The following is a 16,572-nucleotide window of genomic DNA, read 5'->3' as shown; positions in this document are numbered from 1 at the left end:
GGGCGGGGCGAGGCCGGCCGCGGTGGGGGGGGCCGGCCGCGGTGGAGGCGGGGGGCCCGTGCTTGTAAGCGTGAGCGGTGCCGCGGTGGAGGCGGGGGGCCCGTGCTTGTAAGCCTGTGAGCGGTGCTCCCGTAGGCATTTGAGCGCAGAGGTTGGAGTAGGCGGGCTGCGAGGCCGTGCAGGGTTGTGAGACGCAGGGCGTTCACTGAGTAGCCGCCTGAACGGGAGTTTGAGCCGGCGGAAGTCTGGCTGCAGGGCGGAATCCGCTGGATCTGTGCGGGCCCCGAGAGACCCTCCGGAGCCTGGCCCGGGCTGCGCAGCCCGGGGGTCCCGAGCTTAGGGGAACCGTCAGCCGGGAGGCCTGTGGCTGCAAGACCTGCTCAGCCTGGCAGCAGGCTGCCTGGGGCTCCTGCTGGTGCCTGGCACAGCAAATGGCGAGGCACAGCTCATAAATGGCGTCTGCTAAAATGTTCAGTACCCTGTTGAATTCCCAAATCTAAGCTAAAACAGAGCTGAAACAAGGTTAAAACTAATTAAGCTGCTTAAGAATGAAATATGCCTGCTCAGTTGTGTCAGCGCTGGGCTGGTTTTTTCTCCTGATATTTCCTACTCTTGCTAACAAGTTGTGGACATACACACAGAAGAGGGAGGAAAGACAAGACGCCGTGAGGTGTATGTACAATATCATCTGCGAAAACCCGATGACAACACCAGTGTAAGAACTGTGTGTCAGATGAGTGGAATAAGCTGGAACATGAAGAACGAGCAAAGTAGCAATATGGATATTAGATCTCGGTTTAACCGTGTGCAAAATGACCTAACGGAAGCAAGACTTTAATAGGAGTCGCCACGCCTGTCTGTGATTGGTCAAATGAATGTTTCTGCACTCTAAGCCCTAAAAAAACCTCATCCTAATTAAGTATTCATGCACATGATAGAAGCCAGAGCGATACAGGTATGGCTATGATGAAAGCCCTTAAATGGGGAAAAGTGTTCAGGGTTCACCAATAGCACTCCTTTTCTCAGTTGTATGATGTTTATTGTTTGCACCAAGATTATGATTTCAGTTATCTGTTCCAATCCTATCAAATCCTGCTGATTCTTTTTCCCCTTTTTGCCCATCTTTGTATACTTTATCGCTGTGAAATTGGGGACTTTTTGATATGTGTGTGGTATACTGGATCCCTGTCCTTATTTGAAGCTTGTAGCTCCTAAAGAAATATAAGTCAAACCCATAGGTTTTCATTAACTTTCTCCTAAGCCAAACCAATGATGTTTGTCACTGCCAGTTGATGCAGGACATGCACATCTAGAGATAGGACGAAAATTATTATCTCAGTGGCCAATCTGACGTCTGACAGCCACATTCTCCTTCATATTTTAGCAGTTACCTGGAAGAAATGAAGTCATAGCCTGCAAGGTGATTTGCGCAGTAAATAATTAAAAAATAATTTTGAAGATAGTTGGCTACTACAGAATAGTTTTCATTGTTCAGTAATTTATTTTAATTATACAGTATGGACTTTAATACATTCAGATGCAAGGTTGTCTAGGAACAGAGAATGCATGTGTATGTTGCAGGATGGAAAATACCTGTCTAGTGGAAAGCTTTACCACTGAGAAGGGTTTTTTATGTAATAATTGACAACCGAAAATATCTGAAGCACCAGTGCAGTTTGTAGCATAAGAACAGTTTAACTGTTAGTTGAACTAACAGACAACGTGCAATTCTACTGTCAGTGTTTTTAAAAGGATGCTGAAAAATTGTGGAGGACAGCTAGAGGTAAGAAATAACTTTGTGGGCTGAAAAAGCTATTTCACAGTGGGAACAGACAACCTACTTAATTCATCAAGACTTAGTAGACAATAATATCTTTGAAGCATCCACAGAGAGTTAAGATAATGCTGAGGTCTAGTTGAATGGATGAATGTCTATTAAGATTCAGTCACTGCAGGGTAAACTTTGATATTCTCAAACTGGAAATAATACTAATTCTTAAGAGGATTTTTTGTATCAAGTGGGGTTGTGGTATACTGCATTGTAAGTAGCATTTACTATATTAGTTGTCATTCTGAAAGAATTTGAAACTGTGCAGATCTGTTCTTACGCCATTTCCAGCTACATGTCCCTCTTTTGTACTCTCCTTGTGTAAAGATACGGCTGAAGAGAGATCTGTTTTTCTGACTTGACTCCTTCTACAAACTGCTGGGGAAGTGAACCTCCTTTGCACTCAGCCTCTCAGGCCTTGTGCATATGTGTGTCCAACTGTGTGCAAGGCATCAATAAAGCTTTTACTACTGTGTGCAAGAAATAAGCCATAGCTTTGTTTGGGGCCTGTATTTGCATTCATTAGCCTGTCTTGTTCTGCTCTAGCATCTGCACAGAGTTTGGAATACATTTCTCCTTTGAAGCTGTCTTGGTGCAACGTGCATCTGATTGGTGCTCACCTCATATCTCGGTTTTGGCCTTTGTTGCACAAATCTCCTTACTGAATCTCTGAGGAGTCGTTGGAAGCACTTTGCATTGGGCTACAGGGAAGGCCAGGAAGGCAATATAGCAGAAGAACAAAGTAATGCGGTCATTTGAGCTGACATTCAAATCTCTGCTTTGACTTGGGTGGATCAAACCTTTCTGCAATATAGGGCCACATTTATGACTACAAGCGGCAGAGATTTTATAACAATTAAGAATTCACAGAGTAGCCACATCTGTAGAGTTTTAACATGGAGGGATTGGAATCCCAATACACGGCATAAAAGCAGTAGAATTGGAACAGGAACTACAGGAAAAAATTAAAACGTCTGAGTGAGATTCAGAAACTTTGTTGGAAACCTTTTAGAATATTTTGCACAGAGGTGCTGCTATCTGTCCTTATGAGTAACTCATCCTTAGATAAAAATGACAATGCAGAGACATTCAGGCGGATGAGATTATATTGGGTCATACTGTAGAATAAGAATTTATCTGTCAAATGACTTGAAGTTACAGGCAGAGCCAAAGCAGATCTTCCATGCAATACATGAAAGTCATAATTAATGAAAACACAGAGGTAAAATGATAAAATATTTTGAAAAGAATGTTTTTGCATATTACAGTAGACAGTTCTAACCTCTCAGGAAGATTAGACAAGATCTGTGAAGATGAGTAAAAAATATAGTATCACTAAAACAAGAATTATTATATAGGTGACAGACAAGCACAATTACATATTTTTCAAGCAATAACAAAATAAGAATTCAGGATAAACTGGAAGTACAAATCATTTTCTATTTCTGTACAAGTCAAGATGTTTTTCAGTGTAACATCTTAATCAGTGACCAGGACAGTTGGACAGAATGCATCTTTATCAGGGTTGCAGATGACACCAAAATGGGGGGAGCAGTCAACACACTGGAGGGTAGGGTTTTTATTCAGAGCAACTGTGTCTTGTCAAAACCAGTGTTTTGCCAGAAAGCAAGCAGGCTTAGCTTTCTGAACTACTGGCTAAGGGAATCTGTTTGTGTTTCTTTTCACAGACTATTGGAAGCCTGTAACAATTCAAGCCATGTCTCCAGAAGTGTATTTGGTAAAAAGGTTCTGGTTACAAATGCCCAGTCTGAGTTTTCTATCTGCTTTAATGTGTGTGGGTAACCCATGAAGCAATTGTTTGTTCTTAATGTGTTAGAAGTGCAGGTGTGTTGTAAGGAGTATGAAAGGCATTCTCCCAAAATTAATATTAAATCTAGTGACTGTAAGGGAAGAAGCAGTGAGGAAACAATTTTGCATGAACATAACAGTGGAAATTAAAATGTGTTAATGTGCTGGCATTTTTTGCCATTAAGGACTTGGTTTATTTGCTTATAATCCCATATGGCAATACTTTATAGCATCATGTACCCTTAATTGCTGATGCATGGTACTCTAAGACGTGTGTTTTGTGGCTGGTAAAATTGTTCATCTGTGTTCGAAAGAAACACTTCTTACTAGTGTTACTCACAGGATGAGGAACTCTCAATCTTCCATGTTGAGAACAGACAAGAATCTGATTTTTCTTAGGGAAATAGAAGCAGCTGATGTTAGTGTCTCTCTGCTATTTGGAGAAGCTAGCATTTCAACATTGAATGTGATGCAGCTGGAATGAAATGTTAAGGATGGGAGAGATCCAAAGAATGTTTGGAAAGGGAGAAAAAAATGGCATACGAATACTCTCTTTTTCACCTCTAGCTGTGTAAGAAAATCATCTATAAAATCTGCAGAAACCATTCACTAGGAATGAGTTTGCCTCCAGGGGAGCCAGTCTGTGTTGCCAGATTCAACCATGATTCCAGGACACGAGTTCCTATTGATCCTGACCACCATCAGATATATACTGATCTATATACTATTACTTAAACCATATACTCACCCCACTAAGCATAGGAACTCACAGCTGAATTAACACTTTTTGTTTTGGCCTTGCACTGTAGGATTTACTTTTGTGTTGCAAGCAGAATTCCCCAGGCACTGATACTTGTCCCCTGGCACAGATGATGTCCTGCCAGATAGAAAATCTGTCAACATTTGTTTGGGTAATGAAGTCTTTACAAATATTTGGCTCATTGCCATAGCTGTTTGGCACAGACAGCAGAAAATTTAGAAGCTTCACTCGTGCATAAGGATTCATCTGCTTACACTACAATTTAAGGGGTGAACAGTCATTAGGAGAAAAGGAACACTCTAGATGTTCATATAGCCTTGAATTATGTGAGTGAATGCACTCAGAGATTCATATAGATATAAACCAACTAATTTGGTTATTTATTTTAATTTTTTTAGAATAGCTAAATGTCCAGCCAAAACCCTTAGGTGCATTGCCATCTCTTAGAAGCTTGTCCAAAAAGATACTGCACAAATGCTTATCTGGAGCTCAGCTTAATATTAAGACTCCTTGTATTTGCAATTTATGACTTGAGCTGTAGGAAGATTTTCTAAAAGATGTTTCCACATCCAATTACACACATAGTGAAAACTGCCTTTAAAACCAATAAAGGGATTTATGTCTGTTTAGGCTACCTCTTTTCACAAAGTGTGCAGGAACTGAGTTATCTTTCAACTAAAGCCTTCTGTCATGTTCTGCTCATGCTGAGCAGTGGGCTCAGATTTTACTAGGAGACCACGTGGTGTGATAAAACATTTTTTTTTTTTCTTCCCAGGGGAGTGAGGCAAATATTGGGACTGACATACAGAAATAATCAGACTCAGAATGAAAAGTAGTGGTTTTACGACAAAAAGGAGTCAATGGTCTCCTCATATTATTTAATGGTTATCTCCTCTTACTATAGATTGCGCTCTAGTACACAAGTAGGGATTTGTGCACGATCAGTTGTGTTACTAAGCAGATGGATTGTTTGCCATTGTACAACCTGGAGCTTTTATCAGAGCTTATGGCATTATTACTGGATCTAATTCATTGTCATAATCAAGCCTGAAAGGCATGATTATTATGTATCATCCTGCTCAATTGTTCACTAATAGGGTAGGGTGCTCTTTTAGCCACTTAAAGATGGAAGCAGGTGGTTTTGCTACAGTTATTTGATAGAACTGAGGAGTTGGAAAGGGCTTAGCTGACCTAAAAGTACTGAACGCTTTCTTAAGCACTTAAGCTCTTGAACATCACTCATCTGGATTCTTTTCCATCTTTTCCATTTTCTATATTGATTTCAACTAAGACACTAACAATTATAATACTTGTGATGAAAACACTGAGTGGCAAAGACTGAATTATATCGCTGTATTGCTGGTCTTCGGATAGCCTTGCCAGATCTTTTCATGACTTCAAATGATGAATACTTCAAATGATGAAAACTTCAGATGTTGAATAGCACAGGGACAGAGGACTAAACCTCATAGGAATCTTCAGATGAGACCTTTGAAGATGCAGGAACATTTATTCATAGTTACTTTCTATCTTCCTGTGGCCTGAGAAGGAGACAGTGCTGTTTCACAGTGGTTAAAATTGCCCCCTAAAATGTCTGTTTGTCTGGACTGTCTGTTAGAGTAGCAAGTACTGCTTACCTAGCCCTGCAACACTGGTAGCTCACAGTAGAGGCTTTTTATACCTGGTTTTTAAATTATCTTATGTAGATAATGGTTAATCTTAGAAGTGACTATCCTGGCTTTCTGTTAGCTCCAGTATTTTCTTACTTTGGTCAGAATTTTATGTTCAGAAGGAGTTATAATTTTATGCCATGGTAGAGTGTAACAGATTAAGTTTCATGTGTGCTCTGCTCAGTTGTCAGCCAAGAAAGTAGCATTCTCTCATGCACACGTAGTGACCATGGCTCTAAATAGCTAATTCACTTCTGGGCAGAGTATATTTAGCATCTGTTAACAGAAAAATCAAAGGTTTTGGTTATCAATACCTTCTGGGGACATCATAAATACTGAGATGATTCACCAAGTTCTAATCGTTTTCTTGACACTTTTTATCATGCAGGTTCATAGCCAAGAACATTATGAGGCTGCAGCGTCTGGGGATAACCCATGTTCTGAATGCAGCAGAGGGGAAGTCATTCATGCATGTGAACACTAATGCAGAGTTCTATGAAGGCACAGGCATCAGATACCATGGCATTAAAGCTAACGATACACAAGAATTTAACCTCAGTCGCTATTTTGAGGAGGCAGCTGATTTTATTGAGAAAGCACTTTCCCAGAAGGATGGTAAGGCAAACTGAAGTATCTTTCTACCATGTTTTCTGTGCACTGCATATGTTTCTTAGCAATTTATTGTACTGTTTAAAATGGTTCTTTGCTCATCAGATCATCAGCTGAACAACCAAGTCAGGAATTCAGATCAAGGCTCTGGATCAAAGACATGAGAATACATAATGAGACATCTTAATCTTCTGTCTATACACGTAGGTCTCCAGTATATGGCAAATGAAAGTCTGTCACTGTAGGGGTGACTTTGAAAAGTGAAACACACTGCTGCGTTCTATAATAGTGCCTTTCTGGGAAGATGTGTTCTTATTTTTCCTTGGAAGTGGTAAATCACATGAAAAAATAAAAAAAAATAAGTTCAGGATCTAAAAGTTCTTTTAGGACACTAGAAATTATAAATCAAAGGCAGCAGTCATACAAGTAATGCATTGCTGAAAAGTAGTCACACAACCTGCTATATGTTTTTTTCCCAAATGTACAGTAAGGATAGAGACTGTGGCCTTACAATTTTTATTACATTAAGTCATTAAATTATTTTATGTGATGATTACCTCATTATTTTCTAGGATTGCAGGAAGGCTGGAGATGATATTTGCAATGTTGTTGATTGCCACATTTCCCTACAGTGTGTTTCCTCGGAGCAGAAATCCTAGGACATAGTGCAGTAGGCCAGACGGTGTTTGTTGTTGTCTGACTATTTCAGCATACCGTTTATTTCTACACATGCTTAATTTCTTTCTTGCTTCATGACTGAACGTGAAAAAGGAGGAACAAGAACTCCCACAATTCTAGAAGTCCTTTCTCTGAAATGGGCAAAAGGGGTACTAGAGCTGTGATGTGCTTTTGACAGGTGGAAAGAAATTTTACCTCCAGTTTGGTGGAGTATGAAAAATTGAAACGCAACTCTTCCAGTTAGCATTGTGACTCACTGAAACAGGTTGCAGTAGGAAAGAAGAGTCTAACAGTGCCAGCTGTGCCATGACTGTCCCTACTCAGTTTGATCTAAACAGTTGCAGACTCGATCTGAATTTACAGTAGCAGTTCTATTTGCTGATTCTTTCAGTCTTAGTAGTTGTCTACAATGGCTGCCACTGTTTTCTTACGGCAGTAAACAAAGAGGAACTTTGTAGCTGGGTGATGCTGGAGCCAATTTTAAGATTAACTCACTACTGAAATTTGATAGTTTTGTTTGACATTGAAGTGTAGAGTAAGGACAGTGAAGTGAAGAGGGATGCAGTAGTATTTTCCTTCAATTTCATTTTAGTGTTGTAGTTGCATGAAGTTCTGAAAGGCAGGTCTGGCATACTAAAGGTCTGGAAGGCAGCTCTTAAGACTGCCTTTCACAGAGGAAGGCTAGAAACCCTTTTGCTTCTGATCATTTGCAGAGGGGAAGTCAATTCTCTTCCACATATGTGATCAAGAATCTCTAAATCTTGCTAATTTATGGCTACGGGCTCTCAAGAAATGTTGAGAATGAATTGTTTTAGCTGTTTAACTTGCTACTGATTAGAGATTTGCCTTGAGCTGAGAAGCCTCTGCAGCTCAAGGCAAATGTGGTAACGGGTTTTCTGTTGCTGTGGTTCAAAGCAAGTTGTGGTTATGATGAAAATGTGTGCGTATGGTTCATCTGTTCTCCTGTCTCAGAAAAAAATTTACTCTGGAGAGTAGCCTGGGGCCATATCTCCCACTGCATTTGGGAAAGGGAAAATTTTTGTGTCTGGAAAAGCAGGTCAAAGAGGAAGCAGCTGAGAAGCAATAAAATCGAGTTAGATTTCTCAAAGGGAGCAGTGGCCTGCTTTATTATTGTTGGATACCTACCTATAGGATTTACCCATGTGGTGGGTTGACCCTGGCTGGACACCAGGTGCCCACGAAGCCGCTCTATCACTCCCCCTCCTCAGCTGGAAAGGGGAGAAAAATAGGACAAAAGGCTCGTGGGTCCAGATAAGGACAGGGAGTTAAAACTCAGCAATTACCGTCACGGGCAAAACAGACTGGACTTGGGGAAATTAATTTAATCTATTACCAATCAAATCAGAGCAGGATAATGAGAAATAAAACCAAATCTTAAAACACCTTCCCCCCACCCCTCCCTTCTTCCTGGGTTCAACTTCACTCCTGATTTTCTCTACCTCCTCCCCCTGAGTGGCACAAGGGGATGGGGAATGGGGGTTGTGGTCAGTTCATCACGTTGTCTTTGCCAGTCCTTCCTCCTCACTCTCTTCCCCTGCTCCAGTGTGGCACCCCACCCATGGGAGATAGTCCTCCATGAACTTCTTCAGCATGGGTCCTTCCCATGGGCTGCAGTTCTTCACGAACTTCCATGGGGTGCAGTCCTTCAGGAACAGACTGTTCCAGCGTGGGTCCCCCATGGAGTCACAAGTCCTGCCAGAAAACCTGCTTCATGGGGTCACAGATCCTGCCAGGAATCTGCTCCAGTGCGGGCTTTCCACGGGGTCACAGTGTCCTTTGGGTGCATGTACCTGCTCCGGCATGGGGTCCTCCATGGACTGCAGGTGCATGTCTGCTCCACCGTGGACCTCCGTGGGCTGCAGGGGGACAACCTGCCTCACTGTGGTCCTCACCACGGGCTGCAGGAGAATCTCTGCTCTGGTGCCTGGAGCACCTCCTGCCCCTCCTTCTTCACCGACCTTGGCGTCTGCAGAGTTGTTTCTCTCACTTATTCTCGCTCCTCTCTCCCAGCTGCTGTTGTGCAGCAGGTTTTTTCCCCTTCTTAAATGTGTTATCACGCTCGGCTTTGGCCAGCGGCAGGTCTGTCTTGGAGCTGGCTGGCATTGGCTCTATCGGACATGGGAGAAGCTTCTGGCATCTTCTCACGGAAGCCACCACTGTAGCCCCCCCCGCTACTAAAACTTTGCCATGCAAACCCAATACAACCCAACAAATATCTAGAATGAGTTCCCTAATCAGTTGGCTGGAAGCATTTTATTGGTGCTGGCATAGGTGTGATTAGATGTTTCTGGTTCTTGTTGCTGCACAGTCAGCGGTTTCATTTACTTGAGTGTTAATGTGGCTTCATAAACAGCCAGAGAAGTAGCCAGGTATGATCCAACATGGAGTTAGCATAGGAATTGGCAGCAACGCAGCAAAAACGCTGGACATCTTTGAAGAGATGCAATATATGACAAACAGCATATTTCTGTGTCTTCAGTGTATTTTAAACTTTGCATCATTTATTTGTGCTCTTTGGTACTGGTCATCTTTAGGGGCAAGGCTTATTCTAAACCACAAAAGATTGGAGAAGTGTAGTAAATAGGCACAGTTTGACTCTTTGTAACATAGTAGCAAATGTGTTTTAGTGTGAATGTTTGATATACAACCATTTTTTTTCTGCATTATCCTTGATAATGACTGTGTAGCTACTAACAGAGTGATAGCACCTTTCTTCCAAGTTCTACATGTCTTCTGTAGCAGTCAGAATTTACATTTCTCAAGCTGCTGAAGGACTAATATTATTGTGCTTTATATCCTAGCTATTTCATGTTGCTTTTCAAACATATATTCCAGTATCACTGAAATTATGACCTGTCTTCCCTGCAGGACAAGTGTTTGTGCATTGTCGTGAGGGCTACAGCCGTTCTCCTACACTGGTCATCGCCTACCTTATGCTTCGCCAGAATATGGATGTCAAGTCTGCACTGAGCACTGTCCGGCAGAAGCGAGAAATTGGCCCCAATGATGGCTTTCTAAGGCAGCTTTGCCAGCTCAATGAGCAATTAGTGAAGGAGGGCAAACTGAAGCCCTAGAACAGAGCACCGTAGTATTTTTTGAAGTTTCTCAAACCATCAGAGGACGTCTTAGGTGCTTTAGATTCCCAAATCCCAACCACCAAGCTAAATCACATAATGTGAGGGAGACAGAATTCCTGCTCTTGCCTGCTGAAAGTATCTTTCTCAAACTCTGGGTCTGTCTTTCAAGATAGCACAAAATTGTGTCACTGTTCAGAGCTGTTGCAATAAAGAGGTGTTTTTAGAGGGGTAACTCCAGTGATAACAGCTGTCTTCACATGTATTTCAGAGCCCCCTGCAGACTCTGTAGCATATGTGGTTTGCATTGACATTGAGTGTGATTCATTTAAGCCTTGTCTTGTATACCACCAGAGCACCATTTTCTGAGAGCCCCAACACATCTCTTCACTCACTCTTAATTGAAGTACTGTATTTTCTAAAGCTTCTTTTTCATGCACACAGGTGCCTAAAGTTTGAGTGTAGGAGCTTCAAGGAATGGAGAAGCATATATACAAATGCACAGATGCACTCGCTTGTAAAATGAAGCGTATGCAGTGTTGTGTTTAGTGTGAATTTATGCAATACACAGTGTGTGGTAGTAAAGCCATTCAGAGCCCAATCTTGATGCACACTGTATTTCCAAGAATATTTGTACCTTTTGCTGTTGTGATTGACATGAAATAGTCTGATATTAAATGCTCTTTTATTTTTGTTTTGAAGTCATACTAGAAAAAAACATCAAGAGCAAATGTTGAGGAAAAAACTTGAGCAAGGAAGAAATAATGTCTGTATTTAGGAGTGCTTGTACTGGATGTATGATAAAGTCCTAAGTATCAGAATGTAATGCCTCCCGAGGCTTGTATTGAATTACAGTGCCTCTCTCTCTCCCTTCCTTACTATTGCTGTTTATTAACGTAGAATGGAATGAGCACATACACAGCTTACTTCCAGTAGGGCAGCACAGGTGTGCTTACAAAGCAGTTTGCAGAAGTACACTCTTGACTTCTTGGATTGCTTGCATGGTCTCATTAAATAGAAGTGAGCTGTTACATACCACATGGAATAGGAAACATTTCCTTTCTATTAAAATAAATGATGTCTTGATTCTGTTTGACGTACAGATGGAATGAGTCATTGCAATGTTGAGAGAGGGAGCTTTGTTTACAGCGTGCCAGACTTAGTGTGTAAATGTGTACCTGTGAGTTACAGCACTGTATTAACGCAAAGGATCTCCCACTGCAAACTCAGAATTGTTGGTTAAACTAACAGAACCTGAGATGTCTGTGTTCCCTTTTTATCTGTGCTTTAATGTAGTTCTAGATTGAAAATCTTAACACTATTTTAAACAGAAACACTGTTGTATTAGTAACACACGTAAGCCCAGATCTAGTTTTGTATATTCAGTTCACTAATCAAAAATTACAAAGGACATACATTGTTTTACTTCTAGTCGTTGGGGTTGTGTGGTTTGGGGGGGTGGGAGCAGCAGGGGGGAGTTTGTATAGCTAGATAACTCTATTGAAATTAAACTCCAGAGGTGATTATTCTGGTTGAAGACCAGGCTTATTTCTGTTTCCTTGCACAGGATGGGAACTGCCAAATCAAGTAGCCTTTTCTCTTTTGTGTCCTTTAAAGGGAAAACGGGAACACTCGACACGGTGTTTCCTTTCACCTCCCTACAGTCAGTCAGTATTTAGTGCTTGCTTTGAATCAGGATGGTTCAGTAATAACAAGCAGTAGTCAATTTCATTGGCTAATTACATACCTGTTTCCTTTCTCCCGTTGTATCAGTATTAAATGAATTGCTTCTTCAAAATTCCTAGTTACTAATTTAATGCTGTGTAGCTTGGGGAATAGGAATACTGGCCTTTTCTACTATACTAACTTTTTCATACTGCAGTCTTATTTGTAAATCACCCTTTAAAAAAATTTTTACTATGGGCATAGATTTTTTTTTTTCCTATCTCCTTTCACACCATGTATTCATAATATCTATCTGCACTACAAGAAAAAAAAAAGGGGGGGAGGGGGAGATTCATGTGCATGCACTTTGTCTTTGACCTGTTACTTGGAACTCAAAAATTCTGGTCCATTAAAGAGCTAAGAAAACGTTAGGCATTAGATTTTTGTTACTCTTTCATAGATTGTAAGAAGGCTAATAGTTGTCAGATTAAAACCAGAATGGTTTATTAAAATTGAGTCTGTTTACCTTATGGTGATGTTTTTGTATTTGTCAGTATCAAGAAATACTGACAAATCAAGACATACAGGAATTTGTATATTCAAAATGTTCTTTTAATTTACAGGACACTGCTTACTTCTAGTGGTAACTTCAGGGGTACTCTGGCACATTTATCTCAGTATAACAAAGCTGATTTAACAAACATTTTGTAATATGAGGGTGGAGAGGAATAAATAAGACTGCTATAAATTGATTTTAAAAATTGAGCTCTAAGATGGTATATCCTATTTTGAGTTATGAAATCATTTCTAGCTCTGCTTTTAGAGTAGGCTAAAAATAGTTAGAATGTCAGACCATTGCTCTGTTAATGGATCATGCCCTTCCTCTTTTAGTCTTATCTTGCTGTTTAAGTACAGTAATGTTGCAGATTCCTTTGCCTATTTTAGCTGGCCAAGAAGAGCTTGTATGCCTCTAATCCATAACAATATGCTGAATACTTCTGAATTTCTCTTTCTGATTGTAGATGGAAAGATTGTATAAAAATGGGAATGAGAGCTTTCTTTCCATGTAATAGGAAATGGAGAAAGTATTGGAAGAAATACACCTTTTTATTCTTCAGAAATTACTGCACACCTGCCCTTTGCTGTGAGATGTTCCTTACAAGCATGCTAATTGGGGAAGATTTTTTTTAAAACAACTATTTGTTGCAAATGGCAACACTGCATTTTTGGAGTTACAGCTAAAATAGCGTGATCTGGATTTACATTAATGTGTTTATCCTGAATAGCAGTGTGGTACTTTTTGCGTAGATAGCACTCTGGAGAAGGGATGGGGTCTCTGTAAAATATGCATCTATCATAGAACAAAGATATCTACTATGTCAAATCCAGCACAATGAAAGAAAAAGCAATAGCTTGGGTTTTTTGTACTTAAGAGTTAGTGAAGTTGGAGAGGGGGGAAGAGTGGAGGTGAGAAGCTATTAGCATTTTATAGCAAGGAACAAAGAAGAAAGTCCAGATAGATAAAATGATGATACATGTAAAACTAAATTCACCTTCTAGTCATGCTGAACTAAATCTTTCTCAGCCATTGCACAGGAGAGAAGTTTGTAACTAAAAATTAAGATTCAAAGCAAAAGCATTTTCTGAGTGCTTGCTTCATCCTTTGGTCCTACAGCTGAGACTACAATGTTGACAAGTGGTGTATCTAGCATGCTACTCTGAACCATAGGTACTGCCAGAAAATACTTCATGAGAGAATGTTGCAATATGTCACTGCTAAAAATGAACATTTCAGGAAGTTATTTCAAACTTAGAATTAATAGCATCTGAATGCAGGACTAGCAGCCACAACATGTTGTATTTGTAATTCCATTTTTGGATGTTGAGCCTGTGTTAGTATTGGACACATTTTTCTCCTACAACATGAGTATGCCTGGCTTACCTCTCCTGGTGATGTGAGAGTTAATCTTCTTAAAAGACTTTTAAAGATGAAAAGCACTGTGTATAAGAACACTACACGCTCCCCGAGTTGAAAAACAAACTTGTGTCAAATATATCTTCCTCCTGCTGAGCAAAGGAGAACAGCAGAAAGGATATTTGCAATGTTTGTTTTCAACATTTAAATATTTTCATTGAGCTGTCTTCTGTTGTCCAGAACCGATTAAATCTCTGATGCTAGAACTAGAACCAGGATTTTTTCCCTTCTTTTTTTAAATTAGTACTACTAGTTTACTATAATGTTTTTAGCACAGAGGGACTATCTAATGGAATCTCACTTAGTATAGCACAGAGGTTTCTTCTAAAATTACTTTCTGGGCTTTGCCAATGAGTAAAACTAAAAATAGAACAGGCCTGAGAGGTAACTTCTAAGGATTTTGTGAGAATTAGTGTCCTATTTGTTTCTTCTATTCTGCAAATAAATCCTGGAAATGCAGATTGTGTGAGTAGTTCGATTAAGTGTTGGGGTTTTTTTATAATTTTAATCCCAGTACGCCAAGGTTGCCGGCTAGCTGACTCACCAGATGGAGCTGTAGGCTTGTTATTCTTCACTAGATAGATAGTCATCATTCCATCCCTGAACAATGCTACTGTGTGAAACTAATGTATTCTTGTCTTATGACTGAAAAAGGCAAGCCACCAGAATGATTTATCAGTGCATTTGCTGATCTCTGGTGGGAGAATACTAAGATTCCATTTATTCTTGGCTACTTGGAGGAGATCACATCATAGCATTCAGACTGATATATTCACAAGGTAGTATGTGACTCAGCAAAATTCTTATGAGACAGATAAAAGTTGCTTGGGCAAGGGTGGCTTAGCAGCATCTTAGAAAAAGAACTGTTTGAGAAGCAAGTAAGTTCTTGAACATGTCAGAAACTGAATTCCTGGTGTGTAATTATAAGCCATTGTCCACAGATAAGCTTAATTACACACATATATCTTAGGGCCCGGATACCTAACAGAACACCCCTTGGCCCAGGTGTGAGCAGAGGGGGGTGCATAGTGAGCACCACAAGTTACAAGTGACAGAACCGATTTCAGAAACTGGTTTATACATGCCTGCCTTCATAGTACAGCGTTGCAATGCAAGCACGTCAGGACACAAGTCTGAGTCCAGAAAGCAGCGGCAATGGATTCAGGCTAAGTATATAATGCCAATTTACTCCTTGTACCTGCTCCCCTAATATGTCTGATTCCTTCTTAGAACAGCTAAGGGTGGTGGTTTTTCAGCTCAGAAAATAGCATCCCCGTTCTGAATATAGAAGATCTAAACTCAGGTCCACCCTGGTGGGGGAGAGTTCATTCTGAAAGCATCCTTGATGTCTTTTTTTTTTTTTCTTCCTCTTGTGCTTCATTAACAGTGCAAAAATCAATTGTTTGTGGGGGGCTGCAGCCCAGACCATGTCTGCTTTGTTGCAGAAAGTACTGTGAGCAGGCAAGCAGCTACAGGACGTGGAAGAATGTTTTTGTAGTTAAGGAATCTGAATGTCTACGGGATTTGGATTCTTTTCTTGCCTCTATTAGGCTGCCCTCCTAGCTTGTGGACAAGAAGTTTTAAGCCGGAGGCTAAATATAGCTTCTGATTTTTACTTTCATAGATTTTTTTGGTATTATTTCTCCCAGTGGGTAATACAGATAAATGTTAAGACAGTTAATGGAGGGGATTGTTTAAGTACTTGGAGAAGCTACATCAAGAATTGTTTTATGTGACGATTAAGTGTGTTTCTCTGTACTAGGCCTACACTGATAGATTTTTGGAAATATTCTCTAGGCAGACACTACATGAAAAGAAATTAAGAGAAACTGAGCTTTGATAGATACATACAATTCTGAAGGCATTTAAATACGGGAGTGAATAGGTAGCAATGGTTCAGTGCTTACCAGTACTCAATTTTCTTCTGCTCTCCTGTTCTATTTTTCAGCTGTACTCCATTGCGCCACAAGCTGATATCTCACTTTGGACAAGATCGCTATTGGTGAATACCACTATAAGGTGGTATTCCTATCTGACAAAAACAATACCAAGCTAAAAATCTTTGTTTAGTTCCTGGTCATCCTTCCCTACTTGTTCAGTTAAAAAACAACAAAACAAAACAAAAAACCCACCAAAAAAAACCCACACAAACAAACAAAAACCAAACCAAAACCCCACACCATTTTAGTCCTTTGAGGGCCATTAGAAGACCACATGTCAGTGTTTCCAAATAAAAGAAAAAAATAGCTGTATTGTAAAGCCTGAAAGCAGAGCTTGAGATAATTGTACACAATTTCAAGTATAATTTAATTATGGTAGTCTAGCCTGTTCTTTGGAAGGGGGGGGGGGAACAAACCAAAACAACCCAAACCCCCAACCAACCTCTGCAAGGAAGGTAGTTCCACAGCTTTACAAGCTGGTGTCTTGTCTTTTCTTCAGAATCCTTTTTATTTGGTGGGCAATCATGTGATGCCCCTGTGAAG

At 40.3% G+C, this 16,572-nt stretch overlaps 1 protein-coding gene across 1 annotated transcript; it reads left to right on the top strand.

Moving 5' to 3' along the window:
* The first annotated feature begins 3,525 nt into the window (after nucleotides 1-3,525).
* On the top strand, nucleotides 3,526-16,316 carry DUSP3 (dual specificity phosphatase 3). Its single transcript, XM_009283025.2, has 3 exons — nucleotides 3,526-3,574; nucleotides 6,456-6,682; nucleotides 10,244-16,316. Exons 1-3 carry the CDS (start codon nucleotides 3,546-3,548, stop codon nucleotides 10,447-10,449), a joined length of 462 nt encoding a protein of 153 aa, XP_009281300.1. The 5' UTR covers nucleotides 3,526-3,545; the 3' UTR covers nucleotides 10,450-16,316.
* The last annotated feature ends 256 nt before the right edge of the window (nucleotides 16,317-16,572 follow it).

Source organism: Aptenodytes forsteri, unplaced genomic scaffold (assembly GCF_000699145.1).
Source record: "Aptenodytes forsteri isolate BGI_AS27 unplaced genomic scaffold, ASM69914v1 Scaffold492, whole genome shotgun sequence".
In the NCBI taxonomy this organism is placed as follows: Eukaryota; Metazoa; Chordata; class Aves; order Sphenisciformes; family Spheniscidae; genus Aptenodytes; species Aptenodytes forsteri.
Note: the sequence above shows the minus strand (reverse complement) of the source record. Positions and strands in the feature narration are given on the sequence as shown.

Excerpts from the sequence above, each read along its gene's own strand:
- DUSP3 (XM_009283025.2), top strand. The coding sequence starts at position 3,546 with ATGTCTCCAGAAGTGTATTTGGTAAAAAG. Across the intron at positions 3,575-6,455 it reads GAAGTGTATTTGGTAAAAAG|GTTCATAGCCAAGAACATTA; the intron begins GTTCTGGTTACA and ends TTTATCATGCAG. Across the intron at positions 6,683-10,243 it reads AGCACTTTCCCAGAAGGATG|GACAAGTGTTTGTGCATTGT; the intron begins GTAAGGCAAACT and ends TCTTCCCTGCAG.